Source organism: Diprion similis, chromosome 6 (assembly GCF_021155765.1).
Source record: "Diprion similis isolate iyDipSimi1 chromosome 6, iyDipSimi1.1, whole genome shotgun sequence".
Classification (NCBI taxonomy): domain Eukaryota; kingdom Metazoa; phylum Arthropoda; class Insecta; order Hymenoptera; family Diprionidae; genus Diprion; species Diprion similis.
The window spans coordinates 19841511-19862213 of record NC_060110.1 but is presented as its reverse complement, the minus strand read 5'-3'; the positions used below and the strand labels follow the sequence as shown (position 1 = coordinate 19862213).

At 42.0% G+C, this 20703-nt stretch overlaps 1 protein-coding gene across 1 annotated transcript; it reads left to right on the top strand.

The window, feature by feature from the left end:
• The first annotated feature begins 748 nt into the window (after nucleotides 1–748).
• LOC124406987 (UDP-glycosyltransferase UGT5-like) lies at nucleotides 749–20293 on the top strand. Its single transcript, XM_046882744.1, has 3 exons — nucleotides 749–1897; nucleotides 6123–6342; nucleotides 19959–20293. The coding sequence occupies exons 1-3, from the start codon at nucleotides 817–819 to the stop codon at nucleotides 20284–20286; spliced, it is 1629 nt and encodes a 542-aa protein (XP_046738700.1). The 5' UTR covers nucleotides 749–816; the 3' UTR covers nucleotides 20287–20293.
• The last annotated feature ends 410 nt before the right edge of the window (nucleotides 20294–20703 follow it).

Genomic DNA, 20703 nt, shown 5'->3' with positions numbered 1-20703 from the left:
AGTGTAAAAAATGGAAAATGGAAAATGCGATTTGATTGTTGAAACTTGCGCATGGCCATAATTTAATTTGTAGCTAACTAAAAGCTACTTTGTAAAAAAGAAATTTTTTTGCAATCGAAACTTCAGAGTACTTTCGGTGGTATGCCTTCTCAAGACTTGGCAATCGACACTCTTCACTGACTTCAGCGATGCTAATATAAGAACCTCAATGTGTGGGATCAGTTGCGTAACAGCTGAACAATGCCAGTGCCGTAGCTTGAAAATACAGACTACTCAGTTCGCAATAAGATATTCCTACCGACGAGCAGCAGGTGACGCGAAGCTGACACGTGAAAGAAAGACATTGATACAAATAATTATACGCGATTGTCGACCAGATACGTGGATTGTTGATAAGGCGAACGATTCCACGGAGCTCGTTGCTTCGCGATAAGAAAAGAGTCTATTACATCAGCCAGCAATTGTATTCCATATAAGAAGCGACAAGTTCAGGCACAAATTCAGCCCAAAATTCGCAATTTAAAACCTGCGGGTAAGGTTGCGAATATGTAAATATTATTGCGAACGTGACTCGGCGGACAATGACGATTGGGAATAGCTATATACGTGACGTAGCGAATCTTCATCGATGGGAGTCGTTGTTAGATAACGAATAACAACTGATTAGTTTGAATAGTGGGGGCTACTCGCCCTCGCGAAAAGTGCTCGACAGCAGAGTATGCAACCGTTTCCCCGGCGATAATTGACCTCAGTCGAGCATTGAGCTTGTACTGGACCACAGCTCAGCCGAAGCCGCGTCTCAAAGTCTACAGTAAGATGAAAAGCTGTGGTGCTAAGCTGTTGTGCCTGTTCGCGATAGTGGCCGGATGCATGATGTGTTCGTGCGAATGTGAGGAAATGAGGGAAAGGTTCAACATCCTCGGGGTGTTCGGGCACCTGGGAAAAAGTCACTTCGATGTATTTTTACCGATTCTCGAGGAGCTGGCCCACCGAGGGCACAACGTCACAGTGGTTTCCTACTTCCCACGGAAGGATAAAATCCCGAATTACAGGGACATAAGCTTGCTTGATTCGGCGGGGATATTCCTGAACGTAATCGACCTGACGCAACTCGATCATTCGATGCTTTACGTTACCGCCGAGATGAAGATGCTCTACAAGATGGCGGAGACGGCCTGCAATAGAGCGCTGAAAAACACTGCTCTCAAGGAGTTTCTCAAATCGGATGAAAAGTTCGATCTTATTCTGACGGAGGTGTTCAACACCGATTGCTTCCTTGGTTTTGTGCACAAGTTCAAAGCTCCGTACATAGGACTCTCGTCCCACGCCATCATGGCCTGGGTAAATAATCGTGTAAACAACCCTGACAATCCAAGCTACATCCCCGGCGTTTTGCACTCTTTTTCACCGAGTATGACCTTTTTCGAACGAGTCCAGAACGCTGTGTGGATCGTGGCTGAACAAATCGCCTACGATCTGTTATTCAGAAGACCAATGCAATCGCTGGTGGAGGAGACTTTTGGTCCCGGAGTTCCTCCGCTTCAAGATATTGCGAACAACATGACAGCCCTGATGGTGAACACGCACTTTAGCCTCCACGGTGCAAGGCCATTCAGTACAAGTGTTGTCGAGATCGGCGGAGTGCATATTCGTGGCGCCAAGCCATTGCCCAAAGATTTGCAAGAATTTCTCGACTCCGCTGAGCATGGTGTGCTATACTTCAGCTGGGGTTCGATGGTGAGAGCGTCGTCGATGCCCAATGAAATGCTGGCGACAATTGTCGAAGCCCTTGGAAGGCTCAAGCAGAAGGTTCTTTGGAAATGGGAGGACGAGGACCTGCCCAACAAGCCGAAAAACCTGATGACCCAGAAATGGTTACCGCAATTCGACGTTTTGTGTAAGTTTTCACACTTTTTTACGCCGCCTTTTACCTATAGCTACTCAACACTCGGTTTAAAGACACACTGATCTTCGCGATGTTACATTCACTCGGGTCAAGTAAGCCAATTCTAAATGCGTACGGTTATATAAATAGCATCATAAATCTGTATCGCAAAACGAACGTTCGTCACCGGGTGTAAATGGCACTGAACTCTACACTGCGTGATCATCGTTTTAAACTCTGCACGTGATTTATTTTTCTCCTTTTTTTTTGCTTTTAACGAAAGTAGGTGGTATGACGTTCACTGGCAGGTGAATGTCTAGATAGACTTTCGAATACTTAACTTCATCGGATTGCGTTTAAAAAAATGTAAAACTGTCATATTGTCGTCACAGCAGTGTTTGGTATGAAAAAGGGTCTAAAATGGGGTTATTCAAATCATCAGAATCTGTTGATCTACACCGATTGGCTTTGCATTCCGGCAGCTAGAGTTCGCAACTAGTCAGAATCTACATTACAATGGAACTTGCAGCGATAACAGTACTGTACATCTGTAGGAATGCTTCTTGTCAGTCATAACAACTTATGGATTCATCATACTTTAGGGTCTTCTTTCCGGACAATCCAATGTACGATACAGTTGTTGGCAAAGAGTTGGCAATCATTCAGAGTCGATTAGCTCAAGAAGAGTGCACCGATTGTAATTCATTATTTTCGAGTAATGGTGTTTACCGCAAACATGAAATTGAACTAATCGAATCGCAAACGTCGAGCAAGAGACGCACGTCATGTACGCGTAGTGACTTGTGTGTGTGTGTGCGTGTGTGTGATGTATATCGGCAGGGTATCGATTGTGCCGCCTTGCATTGCGATTGAAATTCCAACGTGGTGGAAAATGTCGTCTAGGTGGAAAGCGAAGAGGGGAAGGGGGTGGCCGGGCGGTAATTACAGTAATGACACTACGGGATGACACCGCGGTTTACCGCTTGACGCTTTCCTAGCGCCCGGACGTGACGTGGCGTCAAACTTTACCCTTAAACCGTGTTGCAAACTGTGTTAGTTTAGTTGCAATCCCGACGCCAGAAACCGTCGCGCGTTCGCGCCGATCCCGAGCTTAAGCTACCCTATCCAAACATGCCTAACTCACGATATTAGTGCGAGGCTTTGAAACCGAAGGTCTTCCAAGTAGATATTGATTCGAGCAAATTATCACGTGTTCGAGGCTTACCACTCCTGCGGTCATGACTTTCCGGCTTTGATGTATTAGATTCCGATCGACAAAGGTCGCGACGTCTGCTAAACCGGAACTTCGATATGACAGGTAGATGACCTCTTGTGACCTAACTTAATTCTTATGTGAGATACTTTCAGATGAACTCAAGCCGTATTTACCGAATGTGGTTTGTCGCTTTTTTATCCCAAGGTGAAAACCAAGGCGACAGTTAATTGCAACAGGAATCTCAGCAATTGCTGATAATCGTGAAAGCAATAACGGCAGTGATTTGATTGAGCTATCGATCATCATTTCTTTCGTCTTATCATTTTAATCTTCGGCATTTGAATCCGAATCACCGTCTTTAGGTTCCCTTGACGTGATCGAGATACGTGGGAAAATCAATTACTGCGGAGAACATGAGATCGGCTGACGCGAAGTTACGGATTTCAGGCGTAACGATACAGAAGCGATGATTTGATAACTTTGTAACGGTCGGTGGGCGATCGGATGATTGACGAGCTTCATTTGTAAGGTCGAATAAAAGGGTTGTCACCACCAATTGAAAGCATCGTGGGCGGTGAAAAGCTTGGCAATTAATATTCAGCTGTCGATTTAATCGGCCGTTAAAGACAAACGGTAATATAATAAGCGGGCGGCGGAAGGACGAGCCTCTGTTCATTAAACTTCGTGCGTCAGAAATTGTAGAGTTGTGAGACTAGAAATTGGAATTCGTTTTAGCGGCTTTAGCCCGCTTGCCAAAATGTTATATACATACTTGATATACTTGGTAGACTGTTTAAGTGAAAATCGCGTTTGACGATACTTTGTGAGTTTATGTAAGCTCGGGTGGGCAACCAGTTTTGCGGTTCAGCTGAAAAGTAACTTTAATTGCGCCAGCGACTTACAACCGACGGCCTAATGAAATCATAAATCATTTACCTAACGTCAAACTCGACGCCGAATATACCTCAGGGATGAAAATTATTAATTTTCACTCCGCGAATCGACGTTTCTATACCTGCGGAAATTTTCAATCCTATTAACAACTTTCGTTCGCATGTGTGAAACGATATCCTAGCGAGATTTATGTCCTTTGAGAAAATTACATTTCACCTTTGGCACGGCGTTAAATTTCATGCTCAGCTTCTGTCGACGTTGCTATTCGGTGTGAACATTGAATTTTTTTTCTTTATACAGGTTGAATAAATAGTCACTAGCAATCAATAATTTCGCCACGGTTTATCCGCGTGTAACCATTATTCGGCGATCAGTAAACAAAAGATTAATAACATTTTATCAATCAAATAGACTTATCGACGAATTTGTCATCGATTACAACACATTCATAATTCGGATTAAAGCCGCATATATACCTGATAATGTGTCATCCTCAAGTAATTGTATCTAACTTTTGACAGACTGGAGATTTATTTTCTTCCAAATATTCAGTTATTTTATTCCAAGTTTCGAGACAATTTAAAATTTTTCATACATTTTGACACATAAATTTTACTCTGTGTTTTTATTTTAACGACCAGACAATGTCTTTCTTAGCGTCTGTGTGCACTTAATCGTAATCTAATTAGCTATTGGATCGATACTAAATTGTATATTGATAATAGTATGCACTTGTTTTTGAAAATTTCAGTCGACGATATTATAAAATTGGAGGCTAACGTTTGTCTATAAACTTTTGGAAAACAGAAATGAGCAGAAAATTGATATTTATTACAAATTTACAATATAGGTAGGATAGTGGGATAAGATTCTGGGAAAGTTAATATATATTTATGGGCGACGGGTTGTGCAAAAATCAATATTGCAGCTCGTGACTTGGTGACATAGCCAGCGGCTGACCCGCGTTGGGTTTCTTCTTTGGCCCTGGAGCCATATCCTGAGTATTATGCCATAAACCGAAACGAGCAAACAGCCGGTGTGTCCACACCTCCGCCGAACTTGGCTGGAGCAACACTACAGCTCGTTCAGGTTTAATCGATATTGTAGTTTTACATTCAGGGCAGGCAGGTAATCCTGGCAAAGTTATACGACTAAAGGCAGCTGCAGAGTAGAAAATCTACGGTGTTCACCGCGCGAGTCGAATCGCGTCGCTCTCATTTTATTATCTCATTTCGCGATCCCCTCCGTCCTGGTTCCTCGTGTTTCTTGAAATCACCTGTTTTCATCCACCTGCAGACATTTCCTCGCGTCTCGGTGTTTAACCTCTTTTAAAGCACACTTCGTGCCCCTATTAATGTCGAACAAACGACCAGCTTAAACCATAACGGCGGCCTCACGCCACGATGCAGGAATTTCATATTATATACTCCAATTAATAAGGACAAAGTTGTTCCCAGACTATTGAAAACAACTGTAGCAAGCACTCGACTGACACGCAATGCCGTCGGTAATACCAAACCGATTATACCTTGTGAAGAATTCACCTTCGTTTATATCAAACCTACGAAACATGCAATATCACGACGAGTAGAGCGCGGTTATACGATTGTAAAATCAACTCTTTCCAGTGAGTTAGCGCCAGGATAATGATATGTTTCGTATCCTGTTCCACACTCGTCTCGAAATCGATATTGAGGGCACTTTACTCGAATGTCGAGTCCTTGGTGTATTAGATTAGCTTCAAGCTCATTGATCAGCTCCTGGAGACTTATACGTGTTATTATTGCCTCACGACGACGCGAATGCATAAGTAATAGAGCGGGATAAAAATGTACGGAACAAGATGATGGAGCTTTGATCAACTTATGCATGTCTCTCTTGCTTGCTCGGTATCCACGACACGTAAATGGGGCGCTGATCAGGCCCTCGAGACATCAAAGGAATTATGTCAGCATCTCTAATTTTTACTCCACCTCTGCAGACTCCTTATCAATTATCATTATAACCAGGACGCATCCGTATCTATGCATGACTTCGCTTTATTCCTGATCAAGAGAATAACGGCTGATTATATTACCGAATGCGAAATGGTTGAAAACGCTATTTTTTTTTTTTTTTTTACTCTAGCTCATCCAAACGTCAAAGGATTCCTGGCTCACGGAGGACTCTTGGGACTTTCGGAAGCCATTTACGTTGGGGTTCCGATAGTCGTGGTTCCGATGTTTGGTGACCAGCACGGGAATGCTGCAGCAGCCGCAGCTAGAGGTGCTGCGATAGTACTCCAGTACGAAGATATCACAGTGGACACCCTCAGCTCCGCCCTTAACGAGATAATGAACAATCCGAGGTGAGTTACGGTTATTATAGTACATCTACGCTCCGTTCTGACATAAAACGAATCTCGGATTTGCGGAATAATTATTGAATTATTTTGCACATCGTGAATAACCAGCGATGATCAATACTTTCCCGGACTCTAGACGTGCAGGACTCTATAAGCTGACTGGCTGATCGTCAGTGCAGGAATAACAGGTGTCGTCGAATCGTTTCGTCATTCTCGTAATATTATAACGTTCGATAACAGCTGACAGTATAATCGTAACTTGCGTGCAAACTGCGCTGCGAAGGGAACTTGGAAAGAAATTGTACTAATTTCACATAATGATGAAACATGGCAGGTATAAAATTGAATATTCTGCACGTTGAAGCGAGCTTACATTTTTTTGAATGAAGAGTCTGACGTGTGTTCGATGTCAATTGAGCGAGAAAAGCACTCTTTGTTAAGATGAAACCCTCGTCCGTTTCTCTTGTTGATCAATTAACACCAAACGATGTTGAATGCAATGTTTGCGGTAAAATTGCGATTCTAGAAACGAATATTCGCAAGCTCAAGAGTTTTTGCCGGTATTTTCGTCGAGAGTTAAGCATCACGTACTGACAGTATTAGCCGACGAGGATTAAAAAATGAGAGAGACGAAATACTTCGAGGATTTACGTAGAAGCACGTGCACGTGCGTAGAAAAGAGATCGTTGAAAATCAACGTGGGCAGAGAGACACGAGGCAGCCATGATTCTTTATCGAGCACACATATAGCGAGACGGAAGGATCATTGACGAGAGAAAGGACGCTGAATTGCCTTGAGTAGGGCTCGTTTTTCATTACTTGGAAGGTAAAATATTGGGTGCTTGATTTCTTTTGTTCGCTCGTGATGAAATGAAAATCTCACTCGTTATCGGGGTGAGTATTTTCTATATTCAGCGTCCCATACTTACCTGGCAGTGTGAAAGGTAATATTTACAGCAAATATTTTTTTTCCACCCCAAAAAGAGTGAGACATACCGCATATGGGGATAAAATTCTCCGTGCAGCAGAATTCCGGCGAGTTGGTTCGTCGAGGGGGCAGGTTTCGTGGTTCAAGTATAAGTTTCGGGACAGTTCCAGGGTTATTTCGGAGTTTTGGCTCTGGTCCAGAGTGCACGCCCACATGGGAAATTTCGCCAACCCATGTAAAAATTTAATCGCGGAAGAAACGATCGCCCACGCAGCTCTACCCATACGTACATACATCGCAAAGTCGTGCTACAGCTAGGTGGAATTAAAAGCTGCATTATTCACAGACTCCCGATGCAATAACATAATCCAGCGGGGATGAAATAAAACAACAGACAAATGAAACATTTTTCTGCCATTCAGTTTGCCAGCTCGTGAGCAGAAGGAAATCGGCTGACACTAACTGCCTCATCACGTGAGAGAAATTATAATCTTAAATTAAAAATGGGAACGTAAATTTAAAGAGTATTTTGTATCGGACGATTGTCTGTGACGATCCTGACACTTGCAGGTTCAATTTGCTCACATATTTCACAGACGCTGCTGCAGTCCCGCAACGGAGCGTCGGAAATTGTGAGCAAAAGTCAATGTCGAATTACTGCACCGCTGCCAGATTGAATTTAACAGCCTCTCGCCGACGGGATCTCGATGAGGGTTTCCGATTTCTACGACTTACATTTAGGACGGAATCACTTCACAACGGAAAAAGATGGTGGCCTACCACCGCGATTTTGATCCACGTTGAAAATTCACCCGCGTCTCGTCTACGAGCAATGGCAACTAATTTCATACTTGAAACGTTTACGTTTCCCTGAACCATTTTAATATACAACCGCGTTCAACAAAGGGGACAAGGGGCAACTTGTTCAGAGAGGAAATTTATTTACTTAGGGTCAAACGTATAGTTTCGCATGAATTCAGGCGTTGCGTCAATATTTTATGACTCAGGTGCCACTTTCATATCTTTCCACCATTTCCTTGTACATCATTCACGGGCGCGGCGTGCGATATTAGTACGAAAATGGAGTTAAAAATTCAAATTCAAATTTCATCAAGTTTTGGAGTCGTGCGAATTTGCGCAACTGAAAATTATTCCAGTTTTCGTTAGAAAAAAGGCAGACAATCCACGGGGGTTTAATCCGCGAGTGTAAAAAATGTCGAGTGGGTCGGCCATTTGAGTGCTATTCAATAGTTAATTCCTGGCATCCGACGAACGGTTTATCGGGTTTAAAACAAGAATCACGATAATTCGTTTCGTTCGCAATGCAACCACTGATTCCCCCAGGAGAACGGAACGTGATGCAAAAACCGCAGACTTGCAGGTTATTGAAAATATTTCAGCACGCGATCGGTGGCTAGCGGAATTCCCTCGTGGGGAAATAAATTTCCGTTTAGCTCACGGCGTTACTTTCAGTCACGGTCTTCATCTCCCTTGGGGTATTCGTACTTGTATCGCCGACCCGCAGATATAACACAACAGCTGTCTCATGATGGCAAACAAATTAAGAAGCTTCGGAAAATGGCCATGCATATATTGCGACCACGCAAAGTAACTTTAACAATAACCCAAGTGCCATAGAATCGTGGGGGAAAAACATTCTCCAATATCCAATTATGACTAGATAGTTGTAGAAATTTGGGGAACTTTTTAAGGATCACTCAATTTCATCAGGATTGTTTCGGTGAATCTTCGTGGTCATGGTCATCAGTAAAAATGGTCTCATAAGAAGATCGATTTTCTGGACTTTGACTAAAATTCTGCTACAAAATACGCGGTGAACGGATGGTATTGGTAAGCGGAAACGGAATTATATGATTCGGCTTAATGCAGCTGTGCAGCTTCCGATCCATTGGCGGTCCTAAATATGCCAGGGAAGTTGGCCAACTCCAGCTACATTACGTTACAAGAGTACGCTTCTCCGTAAGACTGCTATTGATAGTCAAAGTTTGGGTAGTTTGTAAAGAGGGGCCCCCTTCGCTCCTTCGGTTACGGGTGAAGGATAACGTACTGCGCACGGAGGTTTCGGAGGACTTTCAACCTTCGTTCCTTCTCTACTTTCTTCCCCAGCCCCCAGCTGCGTTACCTGACACCCTTCTTTATTGCCCTGTTGTTCGCATCCGCCCCTCTCCTTTCTCGTCTCTCTTCTCTCCTCTTTCCTTCTCACGTATCCTTCGTCCCTTTTTGGTACCCGCCATGCCAGTAGAAACGCCTGTATTATACGTAACTACGCGCCTGGCCACCGCCACACACCTTCTCTTCTATCCTTCTCTCGCACCGTGACACGTCTTTGGAAATTTATTTGCGGGAGAAGACGTGCAGATCTACGTATATAGGTACGTGGACTCGACATTTCTGCGCATCGTCTGCCAGGAGTAACAGCCACCGAAGTTTGGCCTCAGTATAGCAGCTCGGCATGGACGGGGATCCCCTCTCCAACCTTCGAGTAAATTAGTTTCAATTGCCATCCTCGGTTGTAAATCTGCAACTTCTACTATCGTGCCGATTTAGCTATTGACAGTTGTTACAAGTGCGCAGATCCCATCTGCAGGCTACTCTTAGTCGGAGGTCGATTGCTACTTGTCAGATTTGAGACTTCAGGTACCCATAATGATCGAACTTCTACGACGCTGAGAACAGGAAGAAAAATCTCTTGCCACTTAGTTCGGTTGAGAAAAAACTTCAATCTAATCATATCGGCGAATGTTCCTAATTAGCTAATGAGTAACCATTATTGAGCTAGTAAAATCCGGCTCCGAGGAATTAAATCAAGCGTTATATACCAGCGAATTAAAGTCGTTACGCGAATCTCTTGAAATACAGCATAGATATTGTATACATATATTGTAGGTATTTTTCATACGGAGGCGATCAAGCGTATACGACAATACATCGAATTTCGTTCCACTGATAACAGCGACTAATTAACCATTATCGAAATTAAAAAGTATTGATAAAAGTAGCCAAATCACATCTTTAACACTGGAACTGTATTCCAATCCTCGATAAAATCTAACGATGTAACGGCAAGCATATATTTTATCTCACAAGACAATTCGATCAAGCAACAATTTGTGCAACGATAAATATTTCCGGTCCCGCAATGACTTTGGCACCGGAAATACGCCGGGAGTAAAAATCTTGGCAGACCTGGTTGCGGGACGAAAGTAGTTTAAATCGGCGGGCTCTGCGGTGACCTCGTAAGACGTAGAACTGAAGTAGAAAGAGGCTGCGCCGCTTCCGCAGAATTCATCTTCTTCACACCCTATATGTATTTATTCTTTCATCCGACCCATCTCGGGTCTCCATCCCATCGCATTCCATTCACCCACCCCCGTCCTCATCCCGACCGCACAGAGTAATTCTTACTGCGTTTTCTCCCGCCATTATCGTTACTTTCATCCCCTTTCCTCCACTCCTTCGGCCTGGGGGTATACCACTCTCCGCGAGTTACCAGAAATGCCGTGGCACGAACCTCCCTTGTATCGACTCCAGACGGTTGTTACACGTGCCTTGTTCTCCTACTCGTCTCTCTCTCTTTCTCTCTCTCACTCTCTCTCTCTCACGGCATCTTATTTCTCCTTCGTCGTTTCGTTCTCATTCTCCTTCTTATGATGACAGGCTGGACTCAAGGTGTATGCGGATATTTACGCTGAGGACCTCGTTTCCCGTTAACGGAGTGAGGCTATATACAGACCTCTGAGTGAGTCCAGGACTAATAATAACCGAAGTACTAAGTGAGGCGAGCAATTCCCAGAGTGTTTTGCGTCAGTTCCGAATCTACAGCCGAGGTAATGCACCCGATGGTTTATGCAAAACTGAACAAGCGTGAAAGCATTTCATCAAATCATCATTTTAAACACAAGTTTCATTCTCGTTAACGTTGATCGGAGTAAACTTGCACATTTGTGTACTCAATATTTTTTTGGTCTTTTCTAGTTTTCGTTATGTAAAGAAATTTCTATCGATAGTCGATGTCCACGATGCAGAAGCAAAAGCTCGAAAATCTTGACAAAGAGAGAGAATCGCGAATGGATTACATCACGGCAAGCGATAATTTAGAATCGATGGAAGGAACATTTTTATGTATCGTGTTGCGTCGCCAAGATTTCCACCCCCTTGGAACCGGAATACTTATTCGGTTTGGATATTTGTGGCCTCTGGTTAGATTGGTGCTAGAGCGAAAACACTACGCGATCATTGATCTTCTCGTGCGGGCGGACACAATACGCTTCGCAGAATTTAGTTTGCAGGCCCTTTATTCCGGTTGTCAGACGGAAAAAGAAAATTTCTCAATAATAATATTTTTCCGGGCTTGACTTTCGCTCTACACGGCTTGGCAAGGAAAGCTGTTCAATCCCACTGAAACCGTCGAAGAACTGAGCGATTCCACGCCAGGCAAAAATCATCCCTTTACTTTATAGCAACCGGTGTATAAAAGTCTGCGTAAACTTGTCCACACGATTGAATTCGCCGATTAACTTGTCTTGGTTTTGTGTCGTTGTGTCCCAGGCTCATGCTGCGATCGTTAAGCGGAAACACATTATATAAATTCGCCTATTCATCGATGGAAATTGACAAAAATAAGCTGTAGAATTTTTTCAGAAATAATTACGCGATATACTTGAAAAATCACTCGAGCGTATAATCTTACAGTTTTATCAATTCCAAAAGAAAATTTTGCGGGTGGAAAAAAATGTCTGAATATATAATTTCGCCACGTGCCAGTTTTCGCCCAAGCAGAATGAAAATTAAAAATAAGATCAAAGTGGGGAATTTAATGCGATGTGACGTAAAACAGGTCAACTTCAACGGTTTTTCATTTAATACCCAACTAATTCGTCTTATACAAGAGCTTCGTCTTTCATTCAGCCACTTGTTCATCCCATGGCTACAAGCTTCTTTCGTCTTGAGCCTGTAACCAATTTATCCTCATTATATTTCGCCTCGTCAATTTGACGCAGTGCGCAGCGCATTAACGAGCGAAATGTTTGTAACGAAATACACCGCGCAGAAATTTAACAATAGAATTAGGGAGGGATTGAATCATTCGTAATAAACTTTTAATAAACGCGGGTGTCTTTCCATCGCCCTTCGTGACTGCACCGTTATTGAGTATAATAAAAGTCACTGTTGTCACGGATTTTTGCGGCTTATTTCTTACTCTCTTTATGACGCACACATATGTATAAGAATAAAATATTAGGGGATGCAGGAAAGTCTTCGGAAATGGGAAAAGAGTCGTTCGTATAGATTGACTTGTTTGTCATTGAAATAACTTCTCGATTACCCAACGAACAAAAAGAATACTAACGATAAGGATGAAAGAACTCCAGCAGCCGATAAGATGTGTATAGTATACATACACATAGGTATGTATTTTATACGCAAAAAATCGTCTGATGGATAAAGTTCCACACTTTGTATTAATTTTCTTCATCCACTTTCTTCTTGACTGAGTTTTCTGCATTTGTCACAGGGGTTGTTAGCATTACTGTTATTATTATTGTTATTATTGTTTGCCTGCAACGATATACCTATCATGTTTAAATATATGAAACAAAACTTTGTTACCTACCCCGGCGTATCTATAATACTATATTGTATATAGAAATTTTTTATTTTACAGTCTGAGATCTATAGAATGTTTCTTCATTGTTTCCCAAAAACGTCGGAAATTAAAATCACGCGCATATCGCTAAAATCAGTCATGACGAATGAATTTATCAGATATTCAAATGCCGCAGGCTGGAGATATTTTTGGGCAGATAAAAAAAAAAGTTTGTACAGGTGTATAGAGAGATACGTACATCAAATTAAAACAGCGATTTATTTTCGTTAGCGAATTCGCGATACGAATGTGAAAAAATTGCATGAATCACAATATTGCAGCCTGGCAGATGGAATCGAAAAACTCACTGATCATCAATCTCGCGTATAATATACACACGTTTTCACTTTGCTGTACGAAGATTTTCAATATTACTCTTTGGATATCATATCAAGAATGTGACATGTGACGTTGACCTACCTTTCGTACGTGCATAACTACATATATATTTTTATATTTTGCGAATGAAAGGTAGGTGTAAGAGATCAAATAGACGTCAAGGATTGGAAACGGAGAGAAACCGAAAAGAGAAGGAGTTCACCTCACGTTCGGAAGTTGAGTTTTTCTTAACCCGTTGGGACACAACTGGGACGTGACTCGCGAAGCATGATGGGTAAACTTTTATTAAAAATCTAATTGGATTGGAGCCTCGAGCCTGTACAAGGGTTGCAATATTGTGCTTGACCCGAGTTTCACAAATCGAAAGCCTACGAAAATATCATCAATATTATATGTAAGCGTTGTATCCAATCCAAGTTTCACTTCTGTGTATGAAAATGATTGTAATAATAGGCATAACAACAGTCGATCAATCAATGTGAACTATTCAGCTTTAATATTTATCGAAAATGTGTAATCATCACATGTTTCAATATTTCACCTGCCGTTCCGGCCGAAATATACTTCCGGGCCAACGTGTCGCTTGGATGAATCAATTTGTAAGATTACCTGCAATTTTCTTGCTACAACACACCTGTTCGAATGTACATGCTTTTTCTATTCACAACAAACAAGTATTCGTTTTACATTGACGGTGATGATAAGCTTGGAAATTGTAATTTACGATTACAATATTTTTCCTCTTCTGCGTCTAGGATAATATACAATTATTTCTATTCTTTTTTCAAATGAAAAAGCAGATCAAAATGTGCTGCCAAATCAAACGCGAAAGCATTTCGTAGCGTGTGACACCCTCATTGAACCCTTTCGTTATGATTAACCTCCAGATATTTTTTAATAATTAACACTGAGTACGCGTATACGCCATTTTCAAATCACGGACTAAATTTGCACAGTTTTTGCATTGGAAACAGCGAGGACGAGCGAAATATCATTTCCCAGGCTAATTCTTTACCGTTTCGCATATAGTGATTCGTTGGCGAGCGTTGTTCACGATCCGTTATCCGTTATTAAAAATTGAAACGTCCGATGAAGCAACTTTTTTCATTCCCATTTCATGTGTCAATTTTGTTCACCACAGTCGGGGACGTGACAGTCGATATAATCCAAAGAGCACGGTTCGCGTTCGCAAAATTTTCATCGTCAGTTCGCGCATCACGAGATAAATTCGCGAGTCAGAAATCGGAGAATAAATTATTCTAATCCTAGGAAAGTTTTCTGGAATATTCTCCGGAGAGGAAAGCACGATGCATTTTCGAACAATATACACCCTCAACCCTGGCTATTGTTGTTTATTCTTCTATATCCGCTGTATTGCAAAACGAATGTCTAGTTGCCTCCTGTAACGTACGGCTTTGTTGTATCGAGCTGGCACAATAGGAAAAAAGCCACTAGTCATGGCCGTCGTTAGAGGAATACTCGAACCGAGAGCCAAGAGGGTCGGTCGAGTTGGAAGCCAGGAATAAGAACCTCGAAGTCAGCAGCGGCTAGTTGATCCTTGAACGATTTTATTCTTCCATAATTTGCGGCGGCGAAACGAGAGCGAGAAATGACTCGCGATTCTCGATCCCCATCGCGGATATAATCCTACACGCGATATTTTCCTGTTTACTCCCATTCTTCACTCCGCGTGAAATTCAGCCTCGAAACCCTCAGCGTGTTATTTACTGGGCACATGTAAAAACAATGTAAATATTAATTCACTCCAATTCAATTTGAGCAATTTTTCTTATTCAAATTCACGCTCTAATCTTCAGTTTCATCTAGATTCCTGCACACGTTATGGGCTATAATTTTTTCCTGTAGGTGTGTTCTACGATCTAAAGAATTATAACTCACTTTCAAGTTTTTAAAATAACCAGCCCTACGATTCATAATCACGTAAATCATAAATATGCGATCTATAATTATTACTCGGATTAGATCCTCAGGTGAATTGCAATGTATGAGCATTTTTTTAACATGCAGTGTCTCACATTTCGCTTTGGCCGACTGTCAAACGTATTTCGGGACCCTCGGAGCTCTGCGTTATAATATGCGGAAACAATGGCGAGCTTTTTCAGGGGACAGAACGAAAAAGGAGCAGCCTGCAGTCTGTCGATGACACAGTGAGTTAGAGTTTTAGGTGTAAGGTTCCAGGCCCTTGGATTAATCGACGAATAAAGAAAGAAAGGAAGGAAGAAAGAAAAGAGAAAAAAAAAGAAAGAAAGAAATCCTTGAAAAAGGAAAGAAGAGGAAACAAAAATTTATGGCACGTACGGTCGAAGAGCGTCGATGATAATATAATCAATAGATTACGCATTATATTGTACCTTCGCCATCCCTCGATCCGCATTATCAAAACACATAAATTTCATCATGCTCTGACCGCCTATGCCGCGGGGCGTGAGCAATTCGAGGAAAAATATCGCGAAACTTTTACCGAGTAGACAACATTCTATATCGTTATTGTTTCGCTCGATCGAATCTCTTCTCCCTTGTCGTTGATTAATGGAAATCCAAGCACGTCATTCCTTCCTCCGGCCTCACTGATCTCCAATCTCTCCATTGCTGCATCACATTCTGCAATCGTCCGTGATGGCGAGAGAAGCACCCGAAACGTTATACGTAACACGATATTTCTCCACAAATTTGAGATCTCCGAGTGCATCGATTACTTTCATATTCTTCATGGGATACGTCAGTTCTATCATGATTAACACCGACTGATTTGGACCAGTTCCAGAAGAGCTTGTATCGCTGTGGTAGTTAGTCGATTGAAGTGAAACAAAAAAAATGAAAACTAAATCCTGCGGGAAAATGAGTGAAGAAGGAGAGAGAAAGAGAGAGAGAGAGAGGCAAAGAAAATACCAGTAATAACTAGCTAAAAATGAGACAATGAGGAAAACTCGTTCGTTCGCAGAGAAAACTGTCCAATATTTGTAAAATTTTTAATTAATACAAGATCTTTTGATTCAGTGTTGCAGTTAATACCGTTGTTTCCTTCTCAACGAGTTTTAGATTTTTCCAGTGTGCAGTGTTAAAAGATTCCGAAACAAAATGTCTGATGAAAAAAAGCTGTCAATAGTCAGTGGCAATCGATTGTGCGTGAAAACTCTTTCAGAGAGACGAGTGCCTGCAAGGGTTAATTCGAAATCATTATGTAGGCTCTGCTAACCGCCGAATTGAACCTGTGCAAACACCTGGATTCAGTTGATCCACGACGTGCAGAGGTAAACACGGATAATCGAGACTAGTGATTGGTAAATTGTGTGCTCTGGACCGATATAGGTCTGGTGGTCGAGGCGAATCGCGGCTCGAAATCCCGCGTGCGAAACGAGGGTGGGTGGCAGTCAATCGCAGAAGGCTCGAAACATTCGGCACCCCTAATTTTCGACGGAACTCAACACTCTCGGTGAAACTCTCGCATGCGATATCAAATCCCTCCCCCCCCGGCCCCTCCGCGTCCCCGTCTCTTGCATGCAGTTGAATCTCCCTCGAATTCCGCGTCCTTATTAAACAATAGAAATGCCTGGCATTCCTTGGCTCGTATTGTTAGGCCTTCCACTGAGCAAATCTTTGATATGAACAACCGCTTTCAGAGGATCGCTAATCTTATACGCTTACGTTAGCTCAATCCTGTTTCGTGTTTAAGCTATTATTCCAGTCCGAGTTACGTTTGACAAATGGCGAAAGTACAGGCTCAGTTATGTGACGGTTGTTTTCTCTGGAATGTGTTGCGAAATTCCTGAGACCGAGAACAATAACCTCATAATTAGAAAGTAGGAGAGTGATGTGGATAGTTTTTCAGAAAAACTTTGACTAGGTTTTCCGGAGATTTCAGATTGAGTACTTGGTCTGATTTCAGTGTGTAAGTAGAATAAGAGTCGCGAAAGCATTTTGTTTTATAAAAAAAAGTGTGATACTCTTATACTGCAATTTGAACATATCTCTGATGTATCTCGATTACATTTTTATACCTACAATTTTTGTGGAAAAAAAATGAGTCGAAAATAAAGGCTGGGATAGCTGCGGCGTAATATCGCGATGGAAGAATATTTCGTCAGAAATAATGCGATTGCAAAATGCTCGAGGAGATTTGAAAGGATTGCGAACTGCATCTTGCGACAACAGACGACTTCACTTCGCCTGCATCCAACAACAGTGAAAAGCGAGGTCTCTGAAATTACATTTCCTCTGGCTTTTACCTGATTATACATGAAGAGACTGTGACGAACAGCCGTAATAAAACTGCGTTATAAAAAAATTCCGGAAAGGTAAGGCAGTCCTTCGAAAATCTCTCTGATTGCGTTCTCAAGTCGATTTTTTTTAAACTCTCCGTTGAAAATTCAAGACGAGAAAAAAGCGTTTCAGGCCTGTTTTCCGCACAAAATTTCTCCTTCTTTCCCGTTTCCAGATTGCGATTCAAGTACGGCTGATTTGATAAAGCGAAAATTTGACAAAATACTGTATCGTTCGTCTGCAGCTTCAGTGACCTGGAGCAATTAAATTAAGTACGTCAAGAGAGGGAAAAAAATGTCTCAGTTCCGCGTCTCCGTTACCTACAGCCTATTAGACTCGCCCCCAGCGTTCGACATTTTATCCGCTAATATATGTTTGGATAAATATCAGGAATGCTCGGGTCCTCTTGCTCTTCCTTATCCAATAGTCTCGTTTTTCTCTGACGACCCGTACATCCTTGTGGAAATGATTACGTGAAGCTGGAAAAACAGAAGAGAGAGAGAGAGAGAGAGAGAGAGAGAGAGAGAGAGACAGAGAGTTTATCGAATAAATTCCTCGAGGAAAAAAAGTACTCGCGATATATATGCAGACTCGACGTTCGTTCGACCCTCGAGTTATAATTTTTGCACTAAGTTTTAAGAGCGAGAGGATCAGCAGCGCTTCGGCTTTCAGAATTTCGGCTTTCATCGGGGTGGTTTTAGGCCCGTGATCGAAAAAGTGGGATTTTAAGCTTTCCCGCGATCTTGTGCACACCTTGCTACTGTGCCTTTGTGCGTTCCGTGAAACGGGATGTTTTATGCATTGTGCCTTATGCTGATTTCAAAGCATACAATACTCAAAGTGTGGCAAGAAGATCTTTTCCGGTGCGTTATATGCGCCGTTGCGCATTTCCCAATCCTTCGACTGCGAGTCTAAAGTCGACGGTTTACTTAACTTTCTTCGCACTGCGACTCGGGGTATAAAGAAATTTGAATATTTCATCCCGTATGTTTCATTTGGGATAATCTCCCATCCCGTGACCCTCGATGAAAGATCTCGAGCGAAAAGCCAGACTCGCGAAATTTTTCTGCCCGCGCAATTACACAGAAATATTTAGTATTACATGATACAATGGATACCTATCATGGAATATCGATGCAAAGCTCTTTGTGGTGGTACCAGTTACATATAACGTGTCTTTTGAAACGCGATACATTTTTTAGCGCCACGTGTTACCACCTCTTCGACGAACCAAAACGTTCCAAAAATTTTACGAGAAAGGAGTTGGCTGTTTCACCTATTCGGACGACTTATGCGATTTTATTATGCAGGGCCATAACGGTTGGCCGTTCTTTTTTCAAGCTTCGAAAAATATCCTGACTATAAATTTTCTCTTGTTTAAATCATAACCTGTTGAAAATCGATTTATATCACGTATATTTAATACATAAGGGATCGATGAATAATAAAGTGAGACGTAGAAGCGGAAATACGGTGTTTTGTAGCGTAAGGCGGGAAAATAGATTGACCGAGTTCGAAACGGTCATACACAGCGTATTTTCTCTCGATAACATCGCGCTTTCTCGCTCCTCTGTCCATAAAGCTCTCCAAATTGTCAAAATGTCGACTCGACTGCCATGCTTTCGGAATAATGTCCCAATGCCGAATGTCCTACTTATGGTACAATGGCTCGGTGACGCGAACGCGTGAAGCGAGTATAACAAACGAAATTAAATCTACCGTAAATATTATACTGCCTATATCCAGAAATGCATGCGAATTTCGGTTTCACACCGCGTAAACAAGTGGTCAACTGTGTAACAGTAGCTGAACGATGTTCGCTAAAATGTTACGTACGACGTATGAGCATAACGCGAATTATACGCAGCTGCTACAGTCCGGAAGCAATCGGGAATTCACGTTCGCACAATATTTGACCTCTACTGTTTTTTCGTCTAAAATATATCGCAAAAAAGAGCCAAAAGAAATTTAATATGTAGGTATCAGAAAAGAAAGTATGACTCCCTCCCTTATTTGCTTCTTTTTCTTTCCCTCCACTCGCGGAATTGTAAATAAAGAAAGTATTTTTGAATCACTTGGAGGTACGGAGGTTGGAAATTGGGAAGCAATTTGCAAGTTGATATGTATATTGCTGTGACTGTGTATACTTCCGGACTCAACAACTCGCTGTTCCTATATATATATATATATATAAGTGTGTATATAAGCTTATATTATATGCATGGTATACATAACACGTTATGTACTCCCACTAATTGCGCTCCAAGGAGCGAGAAGATTGGGAGAATTTTTAATTAGTTGAAAATGTTGAATTGCCCTCTTTTCGTTTTCAACTCTCACCTCTCAAATCCGCCTCTCTTCACCCTGTGGTATGTTAGAATTTTTGTTTTATTTCCTTTTCAGCTACCGCAGAAACGCTCGGGCGGTTTCCGAGGCCTACAGAGACCGGCCAGCTTCCGCTTTGGAAACGGCCATCTGGTGGGCCGAGTACGTGGCGAGGGGCAAAGGTCGTCCTTTCCTGCAAAGCGCGTCCGCCAATTTGTCCTGGTACCAGTACCATCTCCTGGACGTAATCGGTTTCCTTTCTCTGGTCGGGCTGGCCGTTCTATTCGTTGCAGTTTTTGCCGTTAAACGCCTCTTGAAAGCGCTCAATTTGCCCGGGACGAAAGTCGGAAGGACGTCCAAGGCGAGAGACTCGACTAAAAATGGAACTATCAAGAAAAGGAATTGAGAATCGACGGTTCATTGTCCGTTTCTAATTTATTTATAGCTTCTACCGCGTGGTCGTTTTTTTACCTCCGATGTTAATAAGCATTTCTAACGGGCTATTAAAACTCCGGCTGTTTATGAAAAAAAAAAGAATGAAAGGAAAACGAAAAAGAAAAAGGGAACGGTAACACCTCTTTTTTAGGTACAAGTGTGTATATAAGGCATGTATATATCCTACGAGTATAAGGAAATATATTTCGCTCTAGTGTCAGGGTGAGGCATTAAAATGTGTTGCTAGACTGTCGGTCCTCATTTTTTTCATCCTCCTACATCGGAGTTCCGATACGCCAAGTTGAATTTTTCTCACGACTGATCGTGAAAGAGTACGGTTCTGGAGTTTCAAACTTACTATTCAAGTGATTTGTACAGTTTTTTTTAT

Excerpts from the sequence above, each read along its gene's own strand:
- LOC124406987 (XM_046882744.1), top strand. The coding sequence starts at position 817 with ATGAAAAGCTGTGGTGCTAAGCTGTTGTGCCTGTTCGCGATAGTGGCC. Across the intron at positions 1,898-6,122 it reads ACCGCAATTCGACGTTTTGT|CTCATCCAAACGTCAAAGGA; the intron begins GTAAGTTTTCAC and ends TTTTTACTCTAG. Across the intron at positions 6,343-19,958 it reads GAGATAATGAACAATCCGAG|CTACCGCAGAAACGCTCGGG; the intron begins GTGAGTTACGGT and ends TTTCCTTTTCAG.